This window comes from Equus asinus, chromosome 10, assembly GCF_041296235.1.
Source record: "Equus asinus isolate D_3611 breed Donkey chromosome 10, EquAss-T2T_v2, whole genome shotgun sequence".
NCBI lineage: Eukaryota > Metazoa > Chordata > Mammalia > Perissodactyla > Equidae > Equus > Equus asinus.
The window spans coordinates 108,342,191-108,366,429 of NC_091799.1; the positions used below are offsets into that span (position 1 = coordinate 108,342,191).

Below are 24,239 nucleotides of genomic sequence, written 5' to 3' on the forward strand. Positions count from 1 at the left end.
TTCTGGAAAAACAATTTTAATACTTAAGTTCTATAACAAATAATATTGTCTTTAAGAAATGTGTACAAAACACTAATGTGAAATTTACCTTAGCATGAGATAAATGCAAAACATAATATTCTGTGTAATACACCGATTAGTGGCCAATTTATTTTACTTCTGTTAACGTGAATCTTCATTTGAGATTCTTCATTGTTCAATGAACAACATTACTGAACAAAGAAATGGGCAGAAGCATCCAGGCAACACTCGCCTGCGCTAGGCACACGTTCATATCAAATGCCAAGGGCTGCGCCTCCCTACAGATGGGCCACGTCTGATTTTGTGAACAACACTTTAGCCAGAATTTTTTCCCCAATTTCTAGGACACAGGAATGGGTTTTCTTATTCATTAAATAGTCTCTGAGACGTTTGCAGTAAATAAAACAAGCTCACGGTGGAAAGCAAATGCCACCTTCTACCTTGAGTTACATGTTCACTTTTCAATGCTATGATTACACTCTTATTTAAGGCAATATAGTTTCTCTTTCATCTTTATAAAAACTATATTAATCATCTTTTTTAGACAAAGCTTGTCAGCACTTTGTGTCCAATCGACTGGAGGCCGGATGGAACAAACACTGTCAGACTTCTCTACAGAGACAAGAGAACTCGAATCATCATCATTTAAACAGTGAACACAGCAGGTCATCTGTCTTCTAATGTGCATTTAAAAATACGTAAAGACAACACGCTTCTTTTCACAGCGCTTGGGTCCCGGGTCTCTGGCCTGCAGGCCTGAGTCTCATTGCATGGAGATTTCCGGGGCCACCGCAGTTGTTCAGGAGGTGACGTCACTCACTGGTTGCGGGTTCACAATCAGAAAACTGCAGGCGGGGAAGCCCAGATCAGACGCAGGTCGAAAGCTTTTTTCTCTCCTCAAACTGCTTGTCCACCGCCAGAGACAGGGCCTGGAGGAATCCCTCTATGGTGACAGTGGGGGCCTGGGAGAATACACGAGCACTGTGGGGTGGTCCTCGCCCTTGGTGGGGTCATGCGGCAGGACCTGCCCTGCCCACGGTGCAGACGGCATAGGGGTGCAGCCCCAGCTCAGGGCTAGTGCGCTGTGACCCCAGGCTGCTGTTCTGGGAGCTGAGCCCAGCCCTGAGGGGCACGAGTGCCTGAGGGGGCCAGGAAGGCCGGGATGTGAGTTCCCGACGCACCACGAAGGTGTCCGTCTCTTCTCAGAGGACTCGAGGGGCCTGCCCCTACGGCATCAGAGGGAACTCCTCCCAGTGCCCAGGAGCCCGTCGCTTTAGAAGCTGGGATAAAATAGGGCAGGTACCACGTATGGAGTGCAACTCCAGCAAGGCCGCGCCCTGCTGGATGGGGTGGGTGGTGGTGAGGACCGAGCACTTGGGTGAGGACTCGGGAGACTCACCTGGATGTACAGCGCATGAGCCAGAAAAGGCAGCTTCCTCAGGACACGGCCGCTGAGGCCCTCGCTCTTCCTGTGAACGTAACCGCATCAGAGGACGTCAGCTCCCACAGACAGCAGCAGTCCCAGGACAGAGTCCCTCGTCCCTGAAGATGCCTCCCCCACAGCCTCGGCTGGTCTCTGGTCCTCAGCTACTGCTCTAGGTGGGACAGGGCCCTCACTGCCCTGATACACGGCTCACGGCCACTGCTGCGCCAGGGACCACGCCTGCCGGGAGTGCCTCACCCGGAGTGGGACACGGTGGCGAGTGGCCACCATGGCACAGATTCCCCAAGTAACCAGCTGGTTCACAACTTCATCAATTTTTTGTTGGTTCTTTTTTGGTGAGGAAGATTCGCCCTGAGCTAACTCCTGTGACAATCTTCCTCTCTTTTGTATGTGAGCTGCCACAACAGCATGGTCACCAACCAGTGGTGTAGGTCTGCGCCCAGAAACCGAATCCGGGCCACTGAAGCGGAGAGTGCTGAACTTAACCACTAGGCCCAGGGCTGGCCCCCATTAATTTTTGCACACATCTCTGGACTGCTCTCTTCTGTCCTGTCTCAATCAGTTTAAATCTCTTCAACAGAAAATGCAAACAAATAATCCAAACACACGTACTCTTCACACTGTCCTTTCGTTCAAAACCTTCCACGTCTCGTAGCTTCAGAATAAAGTTCAAACTCTATGGTCAGAACTCTGAGGCCCCCACTGGGCCCTTGGCCCTGCCAGTGCCTCTGCCGGGTCCCTGCAGCGCGACCCGCCCGAGGTCCTCAGCACACAGGCCCGCAGCCTCCCCCTCTCTCTGTCCTTTGAGGCTCCGCTCCACTTTCCCACCCACCCCACCCCCTGGTCAGCAAAGCCCCCTGAGAACTTGAAAACACACCAGCCGCAGCCCAGCATGCAAGCCAGCGATTCTCCCTGCACACGCGTTACGTGCTTCCTTCTTGGCGCCAGGGCAGCTGGACCATACACTTTATTTCCCAAAGCACCAAGCACAGGACCCTGAAATTATTTACTCTACTCATTGAAGCGAAGGCTTCCATTTTATTTTCTTCTTGCCAATTTGCAGAAATTTAACAAATATTGTTTAAGAAATGACTTATGCATCAAGAAAGCCTTAATGTAAATGTCTATCTTTTCCGACACAAGTGCAGCACTTTCCCATTGTCTGCTGGCACCCCTGTGAGGGCAGCTGAGCCCCATCTTGCAGTAGAGAAACTGAGGCCCAGAGAGATCAGGGGTTCTCGAGCTCTCCCAGCACACATGCAATGCCTTGGGATTCCACTCCCCGGCCTCTAACCCCCAAACTGCTACCTCAGCTGCCACAGTCAATTACAACTCTCCCTCGTTACTATGGCAAAAGGACTTTTCTCGGGTACAAAAACGAGGTCAATTCACACCTTGAAATTTCACTCAAAAGGAGGCTCAGCTTTGACACGTTGTTCTCAATGAAGCCAATCATCTCCAGCTCGCGGAGCGTCAGCAGCTGCTGGCGAGGATATATGATCTGACACTGGGGAGACAGAGGCAGTGGTTACGGTGAGGCCCACAGGGGACAAAGGGCACAAGAGGTCAACAAGAGGTGCAGCACTTAGAGAGTGAAGGTAAACCATGTCCCATCTCGCAGAAACACAAATAGTGACCATTTAACATGCACAGCCACACCAGAAGCAGGCCGGTGCCCCTCTCACACTCTCTCTCTCTCTCTCTCTCTCTCACACACACACACACACACACAGTCCTGCTTCTTCAAACGAAGATAAGTACACAAATAGTGAAACACGCCTCAGAAGTCAGCAGGGACCCAGCCTCTCCCGTGCTTTTGGCGAAAACGTGTCCTCGCCATGGTCAGGGCCGGGAGGGACTGGGACGCGTTGAGTCCAGTCTGCTGTTGGGTTTCAACAACGTGTCACGACCCACAGATGGGCAGAGCCGGGCCCTGGAGACAGAACTTCGCCCGCCGTTCAAGGAGGGTCTCCACTTGTTGTTTTTAAGACTGACACAGCCAGGTTCCGACTGACCACAGATCTGGGCTGCAAAGCTCGCCTCGTGGACCACGTGTCTGCACATCAGACACCAAGTAGCTTCACTAAATGGTCGGGCTGGCACACGGAGCACTGCTGAAGGACTTCCAGCATGAAGTGGTTCCACCTGGGAGCCAGGCGAGAGGAGGAGGGAGAGGCTTTCTCTGCATGTTTGGGAGGTCTGGAAAGGGCCGTGGGTGAAACTAAGACATGGCGTTTCTGTCCGGTGAGCTCTGAACTTTTCGGCTCTCTCAGTGCCCTACAGCCTCCCCGGACTGCCCCCCCGCCCTCACGTGACCCACACCGTCCCACAGACGAGTGCAGAATGGTGAGCCACAGGCTCCTGACAGAGTGGGCCAGTCACACACCTGCAGCCTTCAGAACCAGCCACATCAGAACATCTTAATTTCCTATAAACTGTTTGACTGAGAAACTACCCTGCCCCGTGTGCTCAGCTCCCAGAACAAGTCCGCACGCTTGGCTAACCCTGGGAACATCCCCTGGATTCACAGCACGAGCACGCGTGACACAGCGCTGAAGGTGCTCGGCGACCTCTAGCGGGATCCGCCACCACACTGGCTCCTCGGCAGCAGTGCCACACCAGAACGTTTCCACCCGTCTCTCAGCATTGCAAGTTGAAGCTCCACAGGACCTCCCTCCCTTCCCCCCACGCCACAGAAAAGCAGGACGGGACACATGCACCAGGACCGTGCTGACCTGGAGTCGAGACGAGCTCTCCCGTACCCATCACAGGAGCTGCGCCATCCTCGTCAGGGACGTGGGGGCCACAGCTCCATGGAGCCAGGCAGCAGCTGCAGGGTGGGGGTCGATCCCACCCCGCCAGCCAGTTACAATAACGCCATCGTGACTATCACGGTGCAAATCCCCATTCGTTGGCTGGCTTGGTTACTGCCCACACCCCAAGTGCCCAGAGCTCCTGGCGCCCAGGCAAGTGCAGGTCCCGTGAGACTGACTCACAAGAGACCGCCTGCGAACATCATCATACTCACTGCTGCCGTGCTCCCAGCCATCCCAGAACACGGGACCCAAGGGACACAAACACTGTAGCCAGTGACAGTCTGTGAACTGTGACCTCCAATTAGATGACCTGCCTGTGAACTACAATCTCCAGGCAGGATGACCTCCCTGTGAACTACGACCTCCAGGCAGGATGACCTCCCTGTGAACTGTGACCTCCAGGCAGGATGACCTCCCTCTGAACCAGGACCTCTACTGCTCTCCCTCTTTCAGGGCAGGAAATAGAAGCCCAGAGAGGAGTCAGGTTCAAAGGCCATGGGAACCTAGACTCGCCAGGCAGCTGACTGCAGCCACACTCCCGCTCCCACACTGCCTGCAAATGGGTGGACCAAACAACAGGATGAGCGTTTTGCACCAAAAATATTGAGTCAGTGGCCATAATTTTGACTATTAACTCAATAAACCGTCAAATGCAACAAACTACACTTTTCAACCTAAGGTGGTTAAAGCCCTACAGGGGAATTAAGAAAATACAAGAAACCTACTGATTAGAAGAGAGCGGGAAAAAGCCAAGTACCTTCATCAGCTCCTCCAGGCAGGAGAGGTAGATCTTGAAGATGGCTGCCACCGAGGGGGGCCCGATGTACTGCCTGATGTCGGCCCTGTCCACGAAGGCCACATCGATCCTCTCCGTGATGTTGGAGGTGGTCAGGATCACCACGTTGGAGTGCCTGGAGGCAGCGGAGTGAGAACCAGTCACTCCGCCCGACCCTGGCAGTGCCAGGAGAGGTGCCGCGAGGGTCCTGGGCTCCAGCCAACATCGCTCAGCCACTGTGCACCGTCCAACACCGCCTGCGAGGCCCTCCGAGGACCTGCATCTGTGAGCTCCTGCCTAAGCCCCCTCCTGCCAGGCTCTCCGGCTACAACACCAGGTGCCGGGCCAAGCAGACCCTCCCTGGGGCCTCGTTCTCGTTGCTCCTCTGTCTTCCGGAAAGCTCTCCTAGATCCCAGTTTGACAGCTCCCTCGCCTCCTGCAGCCACAGCAAAGCTCTCTTCTCTGTGCAGCATCCCCATCGCCCGTCCCGGACCCCTAGCATCCACACTCCTGCCTGCCTGGGCACTGCCACAGGACCGCTTGTCACACAGCTGTCACCCCGCCACCGCATGGAGCCGAGTTATTTATCCTGTTTACACTGCTTTCCCCTCTAGCTTCCAAACTCCACAAGAGACCCGTCCTTGTCCGCTCCACTCACTGGCACAGACCAGCACAGAGCGGGCAGGGGGTCCCCGGGGAGCACATCTCCTGGCCTGGTGGGCTTGGGAGCAGGACTGCGGCAGCACTGCACTCCAGGGTGCAGCAGCCAGCAGAGACAGGCCACAGGCAGCTGTGTGGCCAGGGTATCACCAGGGGGTCAGCTCCACATGTGTCTGGCAGTAGGCACACAGTTCTCTGAAGGGTGAGCAGGTGAGCCGAGCAAGGGTAGGGGTGGGGCATACGGGTCCCAGGAGCCCAAGCAGAGGGTGTGGAGGCCGGGCAAGCACAGGCTGCTTGGTCCAGCACCCAGAGCGTGAGGCTGTGGGGTGCAGAGGGAGAATGGGGCTGGGAACCGCATCCAGGGGTGGTATTTGTCACAAAGGGTCAGATCTACACACGGGCAGGGGTGGAAGGGCCACCCAGAGAGGGGCCTGAACTAGGAGCACAAAATGACACGAGGCAAGGAAGGCAAGAGAAATCACAGCCCACACCCCCTCTCATGGAGGGGGAGTCGGGAGACCCCATCTTCTGGCTTGAGCAGTGGGTGTGTGGTACAGCCATCAGTGTAACGGGAACCCTGGAAGTTGGGGTTTCAGGCTGAGTGAGCAGCCAGTAGCGTGTCTGATGTCTGGTCACAAGTGAAGGTGCAGGTCTGCCATGGGGACTTGCCCACCAGAGCTTGAGTGACCCTAGAGAGGGCTGCGGACAGGCTGTGCAGGGCCCCTGAAGAGGAGGCGGGAGGTGCCTGCAGCAGACACTGAGCTGGTCAGGAGAGTGGAGACGGGGGTCACCAGGGGGTCGAATGCTGCAGAAAGTTCCAGGAAGAGGACACTAGTGCTCAGGTGCATGAGGGGTGGCGGCAGGAGCAGAAATCAGCCTGAGGAGCCGTGGGGAAGGAAGGAGTGGAGGCCAGGAAACGCCACATTTGGCACAAGGCCTGCCCGCAAGAGGGCGAGCAGCTGACAGACAGACAACTGCAGCTCCAGAAAGCGAGACGTTCTCTCCTGCAAACAACGCTGAAGGCCTGGAGAAAACAACCCTCAACAGTCTGGTTCGCTGTTACTCCCCACTCAACCAGCCAGACCCTGTCGACGCTTCAGAGCCCTGGCGCCTGAAAGCAGAAAGCGCACTCGAGAGAGCAAACGTGAGAATTTCGAGGACGGAGGGCATGCCAAACTGCTGCAAAGGGCAGATGGGGGTTCTGGTTTGGACATCACTTCCTCGCGAGTCTGGTTAGTAGGAGTTGCTCCCTAAAGCCGGATCCACTTTGGGGACACTGACCACAGGCCCTGGACCTGCAAACTGGACTGTGGAGACACGAAATCCGGCCCCAGGAAATGCTCTGCCTGCCCAGTGTCAGCCTTCAACCACGAGACACCAGTCATGTTGGCACTAACACTGGGATGCTAGTGTGTAAATGTTCACCATGCCCCAGTTCTACTTTACATTTTAATACTTTAATAAAGAAGGAAGTACTTAATTTCTAAAAAATGCACTTAGTATATGCTGCCGCACACACAGAGAAAGACAGGGACCACCCCATGCCAGATGCGTTTTCAGTCAGAAGAGCTGGGAGTGAGGTCTAGAGCTGCCTGTTCCTCTCACAGCCTCTCTACAACCTCTCAGGTAAGTGACCTCACGTACAGTCCCATGTGTCAGAGCCTTACCTTTTAATCTGATCGATCTGGGTCAGGACGGCGTTGACCACGCGGATGGCATCTGAAGGCTCAGCGCCCGCCCTGCAGGCATTGCGGGCAGCTGTGAGGCTCTCTACCTGTGGGGATGGAGCAATGGGTCAACAAGGACGGTGCCCAGCCCCAGGGGCAGCCCTAGCACACGGCAGCTGAGCGAGGGAATCAACAGAGGAATGCGAGCGCGCGTGCCCGCCTGTGCCGGGAGCCTGGTGTGTGGGGAGCCAAGGAGGACAGCACTGCGTGGCACCGCGTGCTGGATGGATGCTGGATCAAGCGAGGCTTGGCTGTGCCCGGGCCACACTGAGAGGGAACTCAGTCCTGAATTCCCTCAGGACCAGGGTCAACGTCTGAATATGCCTACCTCATCAATCAGCACAAACACCAGAGCATCTTTATCGTCAATTAGATCCTGAATCTTCTGGAACATCTTAGTTACCAGCTTGCCACTCTGGAACCAAAACACTGTTTTAGTGTCGACATACACTTGTCTTGCTACCAGGTGCACACGTGCGCCCACCATCCCCATCAGGCTTCGCTCTGACCCCAGGTTGCCCCACAAGCCCACTGTCTCGACAGCCCCTCAGAGAACTCTGTGAACCAGAGAAGCCAGGTCCATACAGGAGGTCAACCCAAATGCCCTCCCTCCCTGCTTCATGTGCCAAATGCTGAGATCTGAGCCCACCTCTGCTCCTGTCCAGAGCTACGCAGCACGGGACAGGAGCGACTCGCACCTCAGCTTACCTGCCTGTCTTTCTCTCACTCTCTCTTTCCCAGCCGTTCTACTGGCCAGGAACGAGATGGATCACGGAGGCCAGCATGCAAACCGGCCAGGCACTCCCGGTCCCCACTCACCATCTACAGAGGGACCTAATGACACAGGTGTCTGGGGCAGAGCCCTTCGAGGTGACAGGCACCTGTGACATGACCTCGTCTGAGCCCCTCAATTCACAGATGGTGGAACAAGGCTCAGCTGAGGCCATGCTCAGCCAAGGGTGCAGTCCACGTTAGAATGTGGGACCCCTTCCATCCTAAGAGAATGCTGAACATCCTGCCCCACCTGGCCAAAGGTCGAGATGTGACCAACAGAGATCCTCTCAGGCCTCGGACTATTTCCAAGTTACTGCTTAGCTCTGGAACCTTCCTCTGACCAGAGTCAGACCCACGGTTCACTCACCCATTTCACCTACTTCTCTCCTGCAGCTGTCTGCCTAACATATGGGACTTCTTTTCAACTACATGCTGACAATCCAGAGGATTAGAATTAATACTTACTTCTGAAAACCACTTAGAAAAGAGGCTGTGGCTGTTGATTTCAATTAATTGGCCATACTGGTACCTAAGATGATGAAACACAGAGTTCAGACCATTATTTCACAAATCAGACCTACAGCACCCTCAGTGGCAGCCACTTTCGCTTCCTTCTTACAGCATCTTTCAACTGCCCAGCGTGTTGAGAATTACTAACTTGTTAAATCGTCACAACTACTAACAAAGGATCCAGGGACCTAGCACCCCGGATACTAAAGAACTACGAAAAATGGAACAAGATGCAATCAATAGTTCTAATCGAAAAGTTCTTCAAGTTAAATATCTTTATTTGAATTAAAGCAAGAGTAAAATCCCTCTCCTTTTTAATCTACCTATAATTTTACTTCTGTGTTTACAAAGTATGACCAGTACAATATGTCAAGCAAAACAAAACACAAGCATGAAAAGTTTTATGGCCAGAGCTGAACATTTTCACCCTTCCACAAAACCCTGAAGAATTGACAACTTGTTTTCCAGCACAAAATCACTTCCTGGAAACCCCTGAGGCCCAGAAGGCGCAGGCGGCCCCGTGAACCATTACCTGTAGGGACCCCGAGACCAGCACTGCACCCGCACTCAGGAGGTGCCCAGACGTGCAGGCCCTGAGTTCCCACTAAGATCAGACAGGAGGCAAGACGGAGGCAGAAGAGACGCAACCCCAGGTCTCTTCAGAGCTCCTTTCACGTCAGAAGCCCCCAGAAGAGAAACAACCACTTTCAAAGAGTATCACTGGCTTTCCGTTTAAAAAGGAGAAAAAGACCATTGACTAATTCTGTTTACAAAAGCAGGGGGAGACAGACAACCTAAGGAAATAGAGATTGGGTTGAATATTAAACGAAATTAAGCATAAAGCAGTTTGACTATCAAGTAAAGTGAACTAGAAAGGCTTGCTAAGTCTTCTTTTGCCATTTCTAAGCCACAAAATAAACACATATTTCCAGATCTTTGTATGGGAAAAGTCACATTTCTTGTACTAACATCTTTACTCTCTGGCGTTTTAAGAAATCACCTCTAGAGATCTTTAAAACCCAGACGTAGGTCCATCTGTCAAGACAAAGGCCACGTTGCTAAGCATGAAATAAAGGGTTGAAATTAAGCAATTTCCCAATGTAAAAATACTCACAGGACATTTTGAAAAGACAACAGGTATTTAAAAGTCAGTTTCACAGAATTTCCTCTTCTAAATTCCCACTGGAGTAACAGATACCAGATGTGCCCTCTGCCTCAAATCGACCAGAAAACCAGACAAAACAAGGGACAACATCTGTGAGCGGCACTGGGCGACCAGCGCCAGAGGAGCGTGAGCTGGAGAGAAGGAAGAGGTGAGCCCTGTGAGTGCGCTGGCCTTCTGCCTGGATCACCTTCGAACGTGGCCCTGGAGGGGACCAGGAAGAGCACAGCCATTGCGCTGAGGGAGGAGCCAGAGGTCAGAGTTCAGGGAGCCTGAGGCGGCCGGGAGGCTGCAGAGCAGAGATCCAGAGGGAGGGAGTTGGCTGGGAATAAAGCTCCAGAAATCGGCCTGGGGTCCCTGAGTCTGCTGCGCACTCGGGTGGGTGAGCAGGAAAATCTCACAAGGCTGGAGACAACTGAGCTGAGCCGTTCCGGGCACTCGAACAGGCTGGGAGCACTCCAGCTCCCAGGGGCCCAGGTGGACAGAGCTCGTTACTCATGCGAGGAGCTCAGCTGAGACCACAGAAGGGCCCCACCTGAGTATCAGGTAACACTAGACTAAGGCCCTCTCTAACAATGCTTGGAAACAAACCCCCAAAGGATCACAGCAAATCGAGAGTAACTGAAACGCCCACCAGAACAAAACTCGACAGCCTTCAAAGGAAGACGAGAGAATCCAGACACTGAGACCACAATGTCCACAGTCAGTCAAAAGTTACTCGACATGCCAAGCAGTAGACGCACATGACCCATAACCAGGAGAAAATCCAGTCAATAGAAAAACTCAGGAATGACGATGATGATGGAATGAGTAGACAAGAACATTAAAACAGCTCTTACACACTTGCTCAAGGATTTTAATAAGAACCTAATGAGGAGAGAAATGAGAAGTATAAATGGAACCTCCAGAGAAGACAAATACATGATAAGAAATGAAAATTTCACTGAATGAAATTAAAAGCAGACTAGATACTGCAGAAAACTGTCCAAAATGAAACAAGGAAGATTTTAAAAACCCGAAAAAATGAAAATGGACGTCAGTGTGCAGGACAATATCCAGCAGTCTGACCTGCAAATAAATGCACTCCCGGAAAAAGGAGGGGCACTGAAATTAAAAAAATAACGGCTAAATATTTTCCAAATGTGGTGAAACAATAAACCCAAAACTGACAGAACCCAAGGAGAAATAGACAAACCCACGATTCGAGCCTCGGACAAGCCCCCTCAGTACGTGAGAGAACAGCAGACAATCAGCATGGGACCAAGCACCCTGAGACGACGTCCATGACCCACGCCACCCAACGGGAGCAGATCACGCTCTTCTGAAGCGCACGTGGAACAGTCACCAGGACAGAGCACACGCGCTCATAGAGCGAGTCTCCATAAATTGAAAAAGACTGAATCGTAACTCAAGACCAGCCTGGGTAGAGAGGAATTCGTTAACTTACGTTGAAAGAGAAGGACCTACCATTCGTGTAAAACGATTAAGAAAGAAGAACAGCTTCCAGCGTCAACAACAGAAGGCGAGCAAGCCCACTCCTGCTGCCCTCTTCTCCCAAGTGACCAAGTTACCTGCTGGAAAGTCTAATGGTCAATTTCTGGGCTAACGCTTTACACAGGGATGTCTTTCCAGTTCCTGGAGGACCTGTAACAAAATCCAAGCAAACATGTCTCTAAGTCAGTGCAGTAACAAATTCTTAAAACAATAGGAGTTGCGTTATCCACGGAATACAAAAGAAGCAGCAGAAAGTTCAATGCCATGAAGTTAGTACCACAAGCACTTGCTAACTTACAAAAAAGTCTGCTAGCAGGGTAAATGCTCAAAATATTACCAGTGTGCTTTAAGTCTTTCCCTCTTTCTTCCTAGTTTGAATGCAACTCGTGTTTCTGGTCTTAGCTTCCACCACCCATGACACACACTGCTTCCTGGCCCCAAGGGCCACTCAGCATCCTGAGCGAGCACTACATTTCCTGGTCTGTCTTCACTGACACTCGCCTCGTCCCCACACGTCCTTATGAAACCCACTCTTTAAGGCACCTTTCAAAATGTCAAACACACGTTTCTTGATAATCAGGACTCCTGAGGCACTAAAGGGGCTACTTCTGCAGCCCACAGCACCCCTGCCTTTCACTAGAGCTATTTCCACGTGGGCCTGCACCCCAGACTAAACCAGAAGGTGGCCAAGGCGAGGGCCCTGCTTGGAGCTGCCCGGCCTGTGTGTCACCTAGCACACCTCCCTGCAGAAGCTCAGAGGTGACCAATGTGGAAGAACAAAGGCGCCTAACAGAAAACGCTGACACGTTGAACTCTGACTTTCCGTGAGCATTTTCAATAATTGAACAGGAAATATATAACCAATTCTAAGTGGAAAATCATTCATTTCACTAGTTAAAATACCTGCTGATTGCCTACTCTGTTCCTGGAATTAGGGCAATGTGCTGGGGATATCTGCATTTAAAAGACACTAACTGATTGTTTAAGATTGTATACAAGCAGACAACCTTAATTGGTATAAACAGGCTAATTACTCTGAGATCCTACCTCACTACAATTTGGGTATTCTCTCGATTCCTCCCTATCCAGTGACATTAAGAAAAAAGAAGAATATTTTCATCTGAGAAGAACCAGACAGAAGTTCTGTAAAAGTATGTTTTTTGCAGTTTACTACTCACCAAGTGAAGCTCTAAGAATACTACAGAGAAATATGAGGCAACTTCTACCCCCAGGAATGCATGAGAATTGGGGAAATAAGGCAGGTGCCTGAAAAGTTTAATAACAACATAAAAAGCCACAAGGCAGTGATCAGCGGCTGCCAAGTCCAGGGCCAAGTAGCAAACGCCCAGAGAGACGTGAGCTGGACCAGCATCTCAGAGAAGGAACGCTCTCGGACAGCTCTGGCTCCCTCAGAAAAGAAAAAGCTGGAACACCTGGCAGAAGGACAAAGGTACGAGTAAAGTCCGGTCCACACAGCTCATCTCGTCAAACAAGCCGCATGCTTTACCGTGAAGCAGCACCACTCGGTTCCAGGTGATGAGATTGCTGTCGACATTCTTGTCTGAAAACAGTAAAGTCGTCATCACGTAATCGAGGAGCTGAGCAAAGAGAGGAGAAACACAGATGGAGGTGCCACGAGGCAAAGCTTCCACCAAACGTGCTCCTAGATGAGCAGAGGGGACGGGAGCAAGGCCACGCTCAGAGGCCGCCTCCAAGGGCTCGTGGATGCTTCGCAGGCCTTCATTTCAGAGGTAACTTAAAACCTAAGAGGAGAAGCGCTGGCCACTACTACTATAAGAAGGGGTAAACACAAAGGTCACTTCTATTTGAAGTGCCAGGTCACGCATGCTGACTAAGGGACTCAGCAAGCGATGAGTGAGCTGCTTCCTCCAAGACGACGCAGCCGGCGAGCACACGGCACATTCACTAAAGGCAAGACAGCCAGGACTCTGCCGTTGCGCTGCGGCTCCCAGAGCAGCCTGGGGTGATGGGGGCCGGAGGCCAAATTCTAGCACCCAGCCACAGCGTGCAGAACCCAACTCCTCCAAGGGGGCTCGGATGCGCGAGGAGTTGCTCACACCTGCCCACCCGCTCTGTCTGCCCCTCAGCACTGCCCCCTCGGCCCGTGGGCTCCTGCGAGTATAACCCAAGGAAAGTGGTCTTCACGTTCTGCTCCTCCTCGTTTCTCCCTCAGGGGCTCCCCAGAGAACAGCTCCACTCGGGAGCAACCCCAGAGGACAGATACCCAGGACGTGGGCTGGCGGGCAGTGCTTCCCAAAAGCCCATTTGAGTCAAGGGGCTCCGAGGTGCTGGAGAGCAACACCATAATGATTCTACTTCAAATCACGGGGCCTTTGGGAAAAAGGTGTAACTTACATGAGATTTGACTTCCACGTCATATACCAGGCTGTCCCAAAGCCCATGGAATTCAGCTGGAGAGAAGAAAACAAAACCCTCATTTTAGGAAAGCAAGCATTTACACCCACCATGTGGGTCTGCCCCAAGCCAGCAATGCACCCCACTGCTCCACACACGGCGAGCTGAGATTCTGATCACAGGGAAGTAAGTTTTTAAAAATTTTTCTTAAAATTAAAGACGCGAAACAAATGCCAGTCACGCTTGACTTTTGGCAGATAATTAACTGGGGTCAAAGGGTTACTTTTGTGGTCGTGTCAGCATGCACGATGTCTCTTGTGGACCTGTGCTTGGACACAGCGTAGACGCTGCACCTGTCATCCTCGCCACTGCCAACACTCAGGCAGTAGCGGTCTAGTCTAGCCCTTAGGACAGCAGCACAAACCCGACGACTGAATTAACCCAGGACTCCGCCTGCTGGAATCACCGGCAAAGTCCACAGAGAGGCAGCGAGGAGGCAGGAGGAAGGGGTGTTCCTTCCGGATAGGAAAGAAGAGCACCACCTTGGAGGGCCTGTCTAAGGAATAACAGTCTTACACTAGAATCTCTACCTTCCTCTGCTGTGATATACTTTCCATTGCACAGGAGACAAAACACCCTAAAATCCTACAAAACAAACAGACAAACAAACTCTCCCTGGTTAAGTGACCTAGCAAGTCCGGGGCGAGTGCCACCCTCTGACCTCACCACCTCCACGTGCTCCACCTACTGTGACCGTCACAAGTACCTGCGGGCAGAACCCAGTGATTTGCTGCAATTATATTTTCTGTTTCTTCCTCCAGATTTTCACTGCTGGGGCCATCTTCATTCAGCTGAAAGATGTGAAGTGCAATAGCGCATGTGCTCAAATCAATGGGCTGTGACGAGAAGGAAAAATCAAATGAATCTATGCGAACTGAAAATAACTCGTTTTAATTCTAGCTATAAAAATTAGATGTTAAAGTCCAACGATAAAGACTAAACGTGCAGTATGTTAAAAACTAGCTCTTAGGTTAGATGAAAAGGCTATCATTTTATTTCAGATTTAGGATTAGCCCTTTTAAAAACATTTATCAGTCTCTCCCTTTTTGGGGTCCTACATATATTAAAAAAACCTTTTTTTTAATAATTACAAAACTAACACACACTTCTTGAAAAAACGCAAATATAGAATGCAGAATGGCAAAGCCCCCTACATCCAGCTTCACAGATGTCATAGTCAATAACACATCCACACACAGTGGACCAAAACGTGATTCTACCAGAGTTTTCTAACTGTTCCTTTCCCACTTACTCAAGTTTGGGGCCATTTTGCATCAGTAGACAGAAATCTACCTCTTGCTTTTTCATGGTTATATTTGGTGTGGATGGGTCGGATTTGTTTAACCCGTCTCTCATTGATGGATAGTTAAAACACTTCAAATTGTTAGCTATTAACAATATGTAAAAAACGCTTGTTCCTACATCTCCACAAAATCACACAGTTATCCATTAGGACAAACTTCTCTAGGTGACTCTGCAGAGTTGAAAGTGAACACAGGAAAACGCTCAGTGGCAGCACCCATGCCCCCCGGTTAGGCTGCGTCCTCCCGTGACCGCGGGAAGGCTCTTCTGCTCCCCTAGGCCGGCTACAATCAAGGACGATGGCCTCAGATCTCAGCGTGGAGAGAAATCTGACAACGCCACAAACATCAGTCCTAAGGTGAGAATGCGGAGTCCGCCTCATCAGCATAATTTCAGTGCCAAACAATTCCTCCAAGTTGACTCTTTCTGAGACGGGAACTGCACGGGTGTGACAGCGCGTCCTCCTGAGGCAGATGCTTGGGTTGCTTTTCCAGCGCTGAAATGACCGCTCAACGCATCCTCCCACGCAGAGTTCCCCTTGACCCGCACACACAAACCCCGTAAGACGCTGGGTGAGGTCTGGACGCTGGAGCTGCTAGAAGGCCAGACCGTCTCGCTCGCAGCCCCCACAACTCGCAGGCCCTGACACCCTGAGCACTCCACACACGCCTGCCGACTGGAGGAACAGGAGGGAAGGCACGCAGGGCTCAGCGGCGCAGCCCAGGACCCGACAGCACCACGCTCCCGTCCCCAGTCCCCACCGTCTCCCCTCCTGCACCAGGAGCATCCTGACCCCAGGGCACCTCTTCTCCCGGTACTTGTCTGAGCAGCAGACCAACGGACAGACGAACCGGTTTCTGACCACACTATCAAAGCAGCTGACAGCATTCCCCGTGCTGGCCTCGTAGCCAGCTGAGGGCTCACTGTCCCAGCGCCGGCCGTCAGGAGTTACCTGTGGGTCTTTAACCTTCAATTCCGTGTCCACGATAGACACAGACTGCACGTTTCTGCTCAGAAACGGTTCGTCAAACTCAGTCCACGTGTAGTCGCCAAACACAATATTGTGTCTGTTGAGCAGCTTCCTGACACTCAGCTTTACGTCCTCCTTTTTTGCGGTGCTGGGAAACAAAGCACATAGATGAGGCCAAAGTTTGCACACAAGACTTTAACAGTGCCATTCCCTTTCTCCTCTAACCGAGACCACACGCGAGAAGCACAGCAGTTCAGAGCGCAGGCAGGAGGGCCCGCCTGGGACCCTGGCGCAGTCCGTCCGCTGGCCCGCGGCCTGGGCAGCGGCCCTTGCCACCGGGAACGTTAGTCGACACATTCAGTGTTCAGGACGAGGCATGGCACTCAACACACGCTGGGCATCACCGCTGTCAAGGAAAGCGACGCTCCCACAGCTCTGGGTCCAGCGTCAGCACGCAGCCAGCGCCCAAGGCCTGCCTCCCAGAAAATCCAACGCTCTCATCTTGGCCTTCGAGGCTTCACGCGGCCCACCTCGCCACTGCCCTCCTGACACTTCACGCTCCAGCAACACCGACTGGCTCTGCCCTCACAGCTTGGTGCCCCACACACTGTCCCAGCCCCTGGGGCTGGTCCCCCACAGTGCCCCTTCACCCCGAGCCCTGCACACCGGCCCCTGGGAGGCAGGCAGAGCTAGAGCCTGAAAGCTCGGAGTCCCCTGCCGTGCTCTGTCCCCAGGCGGCCCCTGGACACAAGCTGACCCCACCCATCCTGAGGCGGGAAGGAAGCGGATGGGCCTGGAGTCACTCTGAAGGGCTGAGGGATGCAGGCTCCGAGGGGAACGCCCCCCACTCCCCAGAACCTGGAGCTTTGTCCCCGGCCCCTTCGCAGCATGGGCTGGGGCTCAGGTCAGGCCGGGTGTGTACGTGCAGATAGGCAGGGCTCTGGCCGGGACTCAGTTGAGGGCTGGGCTGGATGGGTCAGCATCTCCTCCTATGGGTGGGCTACACTCCAGTCCACCTGGGTGGGGTCTGTCTGGTGGGACAGGGCCAAGTCCACAGGGGTCAGGGACAGGGGAGGGTCAGGCTGAGTCCTGTCAGGTTGGGTTCGGGTCTGCTCGGGTCAGGGTCAGATTTGGTACCGTGAGTCCAGGTCAGATTCCATTCAGGGCCGAGTCAGAGCGGGTCGGGATCAAGTTGGGGTCAGGCTCAAGTTGGGGTGAGTCTGCTAGGGTTGGTTTCTGGTCGGCTCAGATCTGCTCAGGTCGGGGGCAGGTTCGGGTCGGGCCAGGTCGAGAACCGGTCAGGGCTGGGTTCGGGTCGGGGCTGGGGCCGGGGTCCGGGTTGGTCAGGCGAGTCCTCTGGGTCCGGCTGGGTTCGAGTGGGGGTCGGGCTCGGGTCGGGCAGGGGTCCGGGTTCGGGTTCTGGCGGAGCGGGTCCAGAACGGGTTGGAGACGCGTTCCGGTCGGGGCCGGGGTCGGGTCAGGGCGGGTCCGCCGGGTCGGGGCAGGGTTTGGGTCGGGCGGGTCCGCTGGGTCGGGGACGGGGTCGAGTCAGTGCGGGCCCGCTGGGTTGGGGCCGGGGTCGGGTCAGGGCGGGTCCGCTGGGTCGGGGCCGGGGTCGGGTGTGGGGGGTTCGGGCGGGGTCCACGCGGCCGGCCGGCTCACCTGCCGCTCCGCTGGTGCACCTCCACATGGACGGTGGGCGCCTCGGCCACGCAGGGCAGCGCCTGCTTCAGGTCGCCCACGGCCTCGTCCATGGCGCCCCCGCCACCGCCGCCGGGAGCAGCAGCGGAATACCGGCCGGAGAGTGGCCGCCGCCGCCTCCCACCCTGCGCCGCCGTCACCGCCGCCACAGCCTCCGCCTCGGCCCCGCCGGCCGCGCCCGCGCTTCGAATCTGCCGCGCTCCGCGCGCCGCCCCCGACCCGGAAGCGCTCGCTGCCGTCCGGTGGCGCCACTTCCGGCCGCGGGGCCCGCTTCCGGCGCGGCCGGGCGACCTCCGCGGGCGAGGTGGGCAGTGAGCTAGGGCGGCTGGGGCGGCGGCCGTGCTCGGGGTTCCGCGCTGCTGCCTCGGGTCCCGGGCCCACCCCACCGCCTCCGCCGCCGCCGCCGCCGCCATGGGCAAGAAGCACAAGAAGCACAAGACCGAGTGGCGCTCGTCGTACGAAGGCGAGTGGCGGGCGCGCTGTGTGACCCCGGGCGGGCGGGGGTCCCGGGGACCCGGGCGGGGGTCTGGGGTCCCGGGGTCGTAGGCGGGGTCCCGGGGCTGAGGACGGAAATCTTGAGGTCTCAGGCGGGGGTCCCGGGCTCGTAGGCCGGGATCTGGGCTCGCGGGCGGGGCTCTGGGGCCCCGAGGACGTGGGCGGGGGTCCAGCTCGCTGCCGGGGGTCGCTGCTGCTGGGCGTTTGGCTCGCCTCTCTCCTGTATCTTCCGGAAGGGAGCGGAGCATCTCTGGGTCGTTCCCGCCCTGTCCCCTTCCGCCCGGTCCCTGGCTGTCCCCTGGCCTGCCGTGGTCCTGCACGGTGAGTGCCCCTGTCAGCGGACGGGGCTGCTGCAGGACAGGAAGGGGGCGCCCCCGGACAGGAGTTTGGGGATGGGGTGGGGCTTTCGCGTCCCACATGGAGGTCCTGTTCTTTGCCCGTGACAGTAACACGGCCCCCCTGAGGTGAGGTAGTGTGAAGGGGCAGGAAGTGGAGAGGACGGGGAAGTAACAGCCAGGCCACCTCGGTCTTGCCCCACCGTCCTTCCCCGGTGGCTTTGATGTTCCCCTGCTGTCCCTCCACCTCCTTGGGCCCCGGTGTGCTCCCTGTCACACCGGCGCACGGGCCAGCCTTCCCACCCAGCTGGTAGTGGTAGTGGTAGTGGGTAGTGGGGTTTGCCTGCACGCAGCCTGGGCACACGTGGTGAAGGGCACCGCCCGTGTCTCTGCAGATTACACGGACAAGCCCCTGGAGAAGCCGCTGAAGCTGGTCCTCAAGGTCGGAGGAAGCGAAGTGACTGAACTCTCGGGGTCTGGCCACGACTCCAGTTACTACGACGACAGGTCAGACCACGAGCGAGAGAGGCACAAAGAGAAGAAGAAGAAAAAGAAGAAGAAGTCGGAGAAGGAGAAGTATCTTGATGACGAAGAAAGGAGGAAGCGGAAGGTACAGCAGGGCGGCCTCTGGCATGGTGGCCCTGGGGCCCGGGCGACAGCAAGCCTGCGCGGTGCAGGAGGGGGCGTTCTGTTGGCAGCGAACGCAGACCACGTGGCCGGTTGCTTCAGTGCTGGCTATCTGCCTGGGTCCGAGCCCAAGCCCGAGGAGGGTCTGTGTGAGGGGGTCTGGAGTAGGAGGGCTTTCCGTCTGCGTCACGTGTCCCCTGAGAGACAGGAGCTCTGTTTAAACCGCTCGCACTGCTCTTGTTGCCCTGCTGCTCGCAGGAGGAGAAGAAGCGCAAGCGGGAGAAGGAGCACTGCGACACGGAGGGGGAAGCCGACGACTTCGACCCCGGGAAGAAGGTGGAGGTGGAGCCGCCCCCCGACCGACCAGTGCGAGCCTGCCGGACGCAGCCAGGCAAGTGCGGCCCTTGCAGAGGTGCCTGGAGCGTCGGAGCTGGCCCTGTGAGGTCGCAGTTGACACCGCTCCTGCAAGCGCTGGCAGGGGGACGGCGCTTTGCTTGCAGGGCCTCACACAGTGCGCGGTTGGTCCCAGGTGCTTGCTGCCGTCTCTGAACTTGGAGAGCGAGGCGTGGCCGCTGATTGCTTGAGGCGTTGTTTTTGAGTCCGTGAGCTAAGAAGCTCGTTGTAGATGGGAGGATGCTGGTGCTGGCAGCAGTCATTCAGGCCATCAGAAACCTTGCGAGCTGTGCTGGCTCCACCAAAGGAAAGCTGCTTCCCAAGGAGGTGCTCGGGACCCTCTGGTCTGTGTGTGGTCACTTCCCTCGAAGGCTTTTGCTGGTCAGGAGGTGCGGGGTTGGAGGCTGGTCTGCTCCTCAGCTGCTTCTCCTTTTGACTTTGAGTTTGACCGCCTGGGATTTACTGGGGGCAGTGCAAGGTATTGTATGGTATTGTGTGGCAGTCGCGGTCGGTGGGGGAGGGTGTGCTGTTTTCTGGCAACACCCCTCTCGTCTGCCAGCCGTTGCCATGGGGAGCGGGTGGGACTCAGGCTGCTGTGCATGTTGGGAAGTGGAGAAAGTCGGGTACAAAACCCCAGTTCGCTAGATGAGTGTGTCTGCAAGGTTAGCACAGTTGCAGGTCGTCGTTGGCTTTGTCTGATTACCTGTTTGAGCTCATAGGCCTGGGTCTTCCCCTCCAGCATACTTGGAGAGCCGATGGTCAGATGTTGCTGTCTTGGACCTACGCTGGTCACTCTCAGAGTGTTACTGTTGGGGACCCGCTGGTTTGCAGTCCTGTTGCGCATCGGCCCTGGGATCGGCCATTTTTCCAAGGAACCCTGCTTCCTTCGGAAGTCGAGATCTGGGCACTGGGTATGGCCCTCAAGAGACAGAGCTAGGAAGGATGATATACCTCCATTCAGCTTGTAGAAGGAAACACCTGCAGACAGCTGTGTTCACGTGCCCTGAAAACCGTGTTTTCACACCTAAGGCCCAGAGACGTAGTTAACAGCTGCAGTCCTCACAAGAGCCCGCGCACTGTGTGTTTTTATCCCCATTTTGCAGATGAGCAACAGGTGTGACCAGAAATCTAGGACTCTCCAGTAAAACGATGGTCAGTGAATCCAGGATGAACTTCTGTGTGCAAAGCCTTTGTTCTCTTGTTCAGACCTGCTCCGGGATGTGCCGGGCCCAGTTGTGATGGGGCTGGAAACACATTGATGAGTGACGGCTTGTGTTGATGTTTGAAGGCATATCAGCAGTCTTGGGGTTTGGGGCTCTTACCCTGTGGGTGCCCTTTCCCGCCCAGCTGAGCCGTGTGGAGGCCAAGGCTGGGTCTGGTTTGTCCTTGTCCCCAGTTCTTGCTGGAACCTAAACCCCTGAGACACAAAGCTAGGTACGTGCTGTGAAACTGGAGCTCTCCAGTGAAGCGATACCAAGGTCTTTTATTGAACTTGATTTTTTTGCTGTTTAAATTGTCAGCTGAAAACGAGAGCACGCCTATTCAGCAACTGCTAGAGCATTTCCTCCGCCAGCTGCAGAGGTAAAGAGTGTTTCTGAAGAGCTTGTGTGTGGGGACCTTTGGGCGGTCTTGGCGGGGTGGCCGAGCACCGTGTGGAAGCCCAGCAGGCGGGACCCTCGAGTCCCCGCTTTGCGTCAGTGTCGGGTGTCAGAGACTCCGGGATGTGGACGTCACGGCTGGAGCCAGGATGCTAGTTTTGGAGTTTTTAGTGTATGCTAAATACCCTGCACACTTATAAAGAGCATAAGTTTTATTTTTATTTTTGAGAAACAAAACTTGGTCAGTTGTATCAGATTTTTTATTGTGAGGGATTTTGTATCATTTGCAAATCTAGATTTTAGGGGTCTTCCAGTTTAAATAAAGATGTTTTTGTTTCAGAAAAGATCCTCATGGATTTTTTGCTTTTCCTGTCACGGATGCAATTGCTCCTGGATACTCGATGATAATAAAACATCCGATGGATTTTGGGACAATGAAAGACAAAATTGTAGCTAATGAATACAAGTCAGTCACGGAATTTAAGGTAAATTAGTTTCAGTTCCTGAAATAATTGTCATGAAGTGTGTGTGTTTGTGTCCAGTAAACGCTACATCCCTCTTAGGTCGTTTCCAGTCGTAAGTTTTCACGTGTTTCTGTGTTTGGGCTGGTGTTTCACAAACATAGCCTCAGAGCAATGGGTTGGTTGTGATTTTCTCCGTCTTTTGGTCTAGAGGCTGAAGCGTGCGTTGGTGCTGTTAGAAGTGTGTTGGGTGAAGCAAGGATGTGTCTGCTTTGGCCTGGCTCCAGAGTGGGTATTTTTAGAGACAAAATTTTCCTGATTCTTAGTTTTGTCATGTGGTAACTGACATTACCATTTTTAGAATGGTAAATGCTTACATCTCCTGAGTACTTTGCTCTTTACTCTCTTTCTTGGCACTGGCTGTGAGAAAGAGAAATTGCTTATCAGCTTTGAAACTGGTGGGGGTGGGGGGGCAAGCAAATGAATGCTTGACAAAGTTGGCAATAATGTCATTTAGAAAAAGGCTTCAGATGTCTTTCTTAGTTTCTGTTAACTTTGGAAAAGCTTGGCTTTTCTGTGTTTCCTGGAGACGTTGCTGGAAGGGTTTGCTGACTAAAGGGGCGTGGGAGAGAGAGGAAGTTTTCACAGGAGGATCCGGTGTCGCCCCAGAGGGCCGGTGGCTAATGGTAATCCCTGCCCTGAAGGCCTGGCTGCCGGCCCCCAGTTCGGGCTCTCACCCAGGGACGAAGCCAAGACGTGAGCAGCGTCCACCCAGCCCGTGTCCTCAGGAGAGTGTCCTGAGCCTGTCATACTTGGGGCCTCTGGTGGACAGGGGCTTGCTCTGGGGACACTGGCCCAGTGACTTGTAAGGGCCCCGGATGGCACGCGCTACATTGCCGCAGCTGGCCTCAGCGGTCATTGTCCATCCTGATGTCTAACTCACCTCTGACATGTGTTGTGCTGAGTCACTTGGTTAGGATGGTAAAATACTGATGTTCCAGATAGTTTGCTTTTAATATAAGTTGTTGTTGGATAAGACTCTCCTTATTTTAGGGAAAGTCTTTTTCTAGTAGTACTGGAGTAACTATCTGTAGGCAAAATCTTAAATTCTATGGAAAATCCCCACTGCTAGAAGACGTGACTGTGCCCGCCTCTCAGTTCATCCCTCGACTTTTGTTTAAAAGACCGGGTTGTTGGCTCTTGTTCCTGTTCTGTCTGAGTCCCTCCCAGAGAGGGAGGAGGGCTGGAGATGGGAAGGGAGCGGAGGGAGCCGGCATTTTCCTCTTACAAAATATACATATTATGCTCAGAAAGCAGTTACAGACTTTAATAAGCTTCTCACTGGAAAATGCTTCATGCAAGACGGATGAACAATTATGAAAGTTTCTCTGAAAGAGTTTTTTTTTTGGGAGGAAGATTAGCCCTGAGCTAACATCTCCCAATCCTCCTCTTTTTTCTGAGGAAGATTGGCCCTGAGCTAACATCAGTATCCACCTGTGGGACGCCTACCACAGCATGGCTTGCCATGCAGTGCCATGTCCGCACCTGGGATCCGGACCGGCGAACCCGAGGCCACCGAAGCAGAACGTACGAACTGAACCGCTGTGCCACTGGGCCGGCCCGTCTGAAAGAGTTCTTAAAAGTTATTTTTTAAATTAAAGAGCCAAATTTAATTGTTTCCCACTTAATTTCAGCCTCTTCTTTTTGGCCTGTTTTGACAGGAATCTAAACTCTTTGCTGTAGCCTCTCCCGTGTTTTAAACTTGATGAATTTTTTTGTTTTTCTCTTTCCAGGCAGATTTCAAACTGATGTGCGATAATGCGATGACGTACAACAGACCAGACACTGTGTACTACAAGTTAGCGAAGAAGCTCCTTCACGCAGGCTTTAAGATGATGAGCAAAGTAAGGGCCCTCCCAGTGTGAGCCGCGCAAGCGGGAGCTGCCCTCCTCTGCGCTCTGCTTGCCTAGACAGATGCACAGCCAACGCCAGCCATTCTCCATCCGTCTGTCACTGACCACGGTGTGGCCCTCCGCTCCGTGGCAGATACCCCAGACGCCCTCTGCAGGTCCCTCTCCTCCAAGCACTCTTCTCTTTCTCCCCCTGCTCCTGCCCCAGCGGTCACATCTCCTTTAGGGTTGGTAGAAAGTTCTGGATATGTTGATCTCGAGCCTGGGTGTCTGCCTCCCTGGATCGCAGCCAGCCTTATGGGTTTATTTTGTGTGGCTGCCTCGCTGAATCCAGATGGGCCACTCTGTCCACCCTGAGCGGCTTCCCAGTGCTGCCCCGTGAGCCAGGTCGCATGCGTCACTCGCCAAGGACCAGTGCCTTGTGCCTGATCGGCCTCTGGGGGCGGTGCACAGGGCCTTTTCGCCTCTGCTGGCTCTGAGCTCTCGCCAGCCAGTCGGCCACACCTTTTGGTGCCGACCCCCACGACCACCTGCCGTGCACCACCACGGAAGGGTCGCCCTTAGGCAGGTGAGGCTGTGGCCATCCCGCCCCATCCATCGTCGTGGTGCCTTGGCTCTGAGGGAGAGG

General features: G+C 54.2%; 2 protein-coding genes across 8 annotated transcripts in view; one reads left to right on the forward strand and one right to left on the reverse strand.

Annotated features, from left to right (window-relative positions):
* TRIP13 (thyroid hormone receptor interactor 13) lies at positions 1-18,205 on the reverse strand. 2 transcript variants are annotated; one of them, XM_070519908.1, is made up of 13 exons: positions 17,754-18,205; positions 16,074-16,239; positions 14,526-14,655; positions 13,760-13,815; positions 12,891-12,981; positions 11,461-11,533; positions 8,683-8,746; positions 7,772-7,858; positions 7,384-7,490; positions 5,039-5,192; positions 2,860-2,972; positions 1,421-1,490; positions 1-866 (listed from the first exon to the last, which is right to left on the reverse strand). In XM_070519908.1, the coding sequence occupies exons 1-13, from the start codon at positions 18,203-18,205 to the stop codon at positions 834-836; spliced, it is 1,596 nt and encodes a 531-aa protein (XP_070376009.1). In that variant the 3' UTR covers positions 1-833. The 2 variants fall into 2 exon arrangements, with proteins under 2 accessions (XP_070376009.1, XP_044635464.2); XM_044779529.2 differs by having other exon boundaries at positions 1-983.
* Positions 18,118-24,239, forward strand: part of BRD9 (bromodomain containing 9) — a 26,041-nt gene continuing 19,919 nt past the window's right edge. For 3 of the 6 annotated variants that reach the window (XM_044779522.2, XM_044779523.2, XM_044779524.2), the window contains exons 1-6: positions 18,118-18,255; positions 19,018-19,232; positions 19,508-19,640; positions 21,163-21,223; positions 21,581-21,725; positions 23,495-23,605. In XM_044779522.2, coding sequence (XP_044635457.1) covers positions 18,204-18,255; positions 19,018-19,232; positions 19,508-19,640; positions 21,163-21,223; positions 21,581-21,725; positions 23,495-23,605 — 717 coding nt within the window. In that variant the 5' untranslated portion in view covers positions 18,118-18,203. The remainder of the gene's footprint in view (positions 18,256-19,017; positions 19,233-19,507; positions 19,641-21,162; positions 21,224-21,580; positions 21,726-23,494; positions 23,606-24,239) is intronic. The other 3 variants (XM_044779525.2, XM_044779526.2, XM_070519903.1) reach the window with 1 other exon arrangement.

Excerpts from the sequence above, each read along its gene's own strand:
- TRIP13 (XM_044779529.2), bottom strand. The coding sequence starts at position 18,205 with ATGGCGGCGGCGGCGGCGGCGGAGGCGGTGGGGTGGGCCCGGGACCCG. Across the intron at positions 12,982-13,759 it reads ACGTGGAAGTCAAATCTCAT|CTCCTCGATTACGTGATGAC; the intron begins GTAAGTTACACC and ends CTCTTTGCTCAG. Across the intron at positions 7,859-8,682 it reads TTTCTAAGTGGTTTTCAGAA|AGTGGCAAGCTGGTAACTAA; the intron begins GTAAGTATTAAT and ends TTTTGGTTCCAG.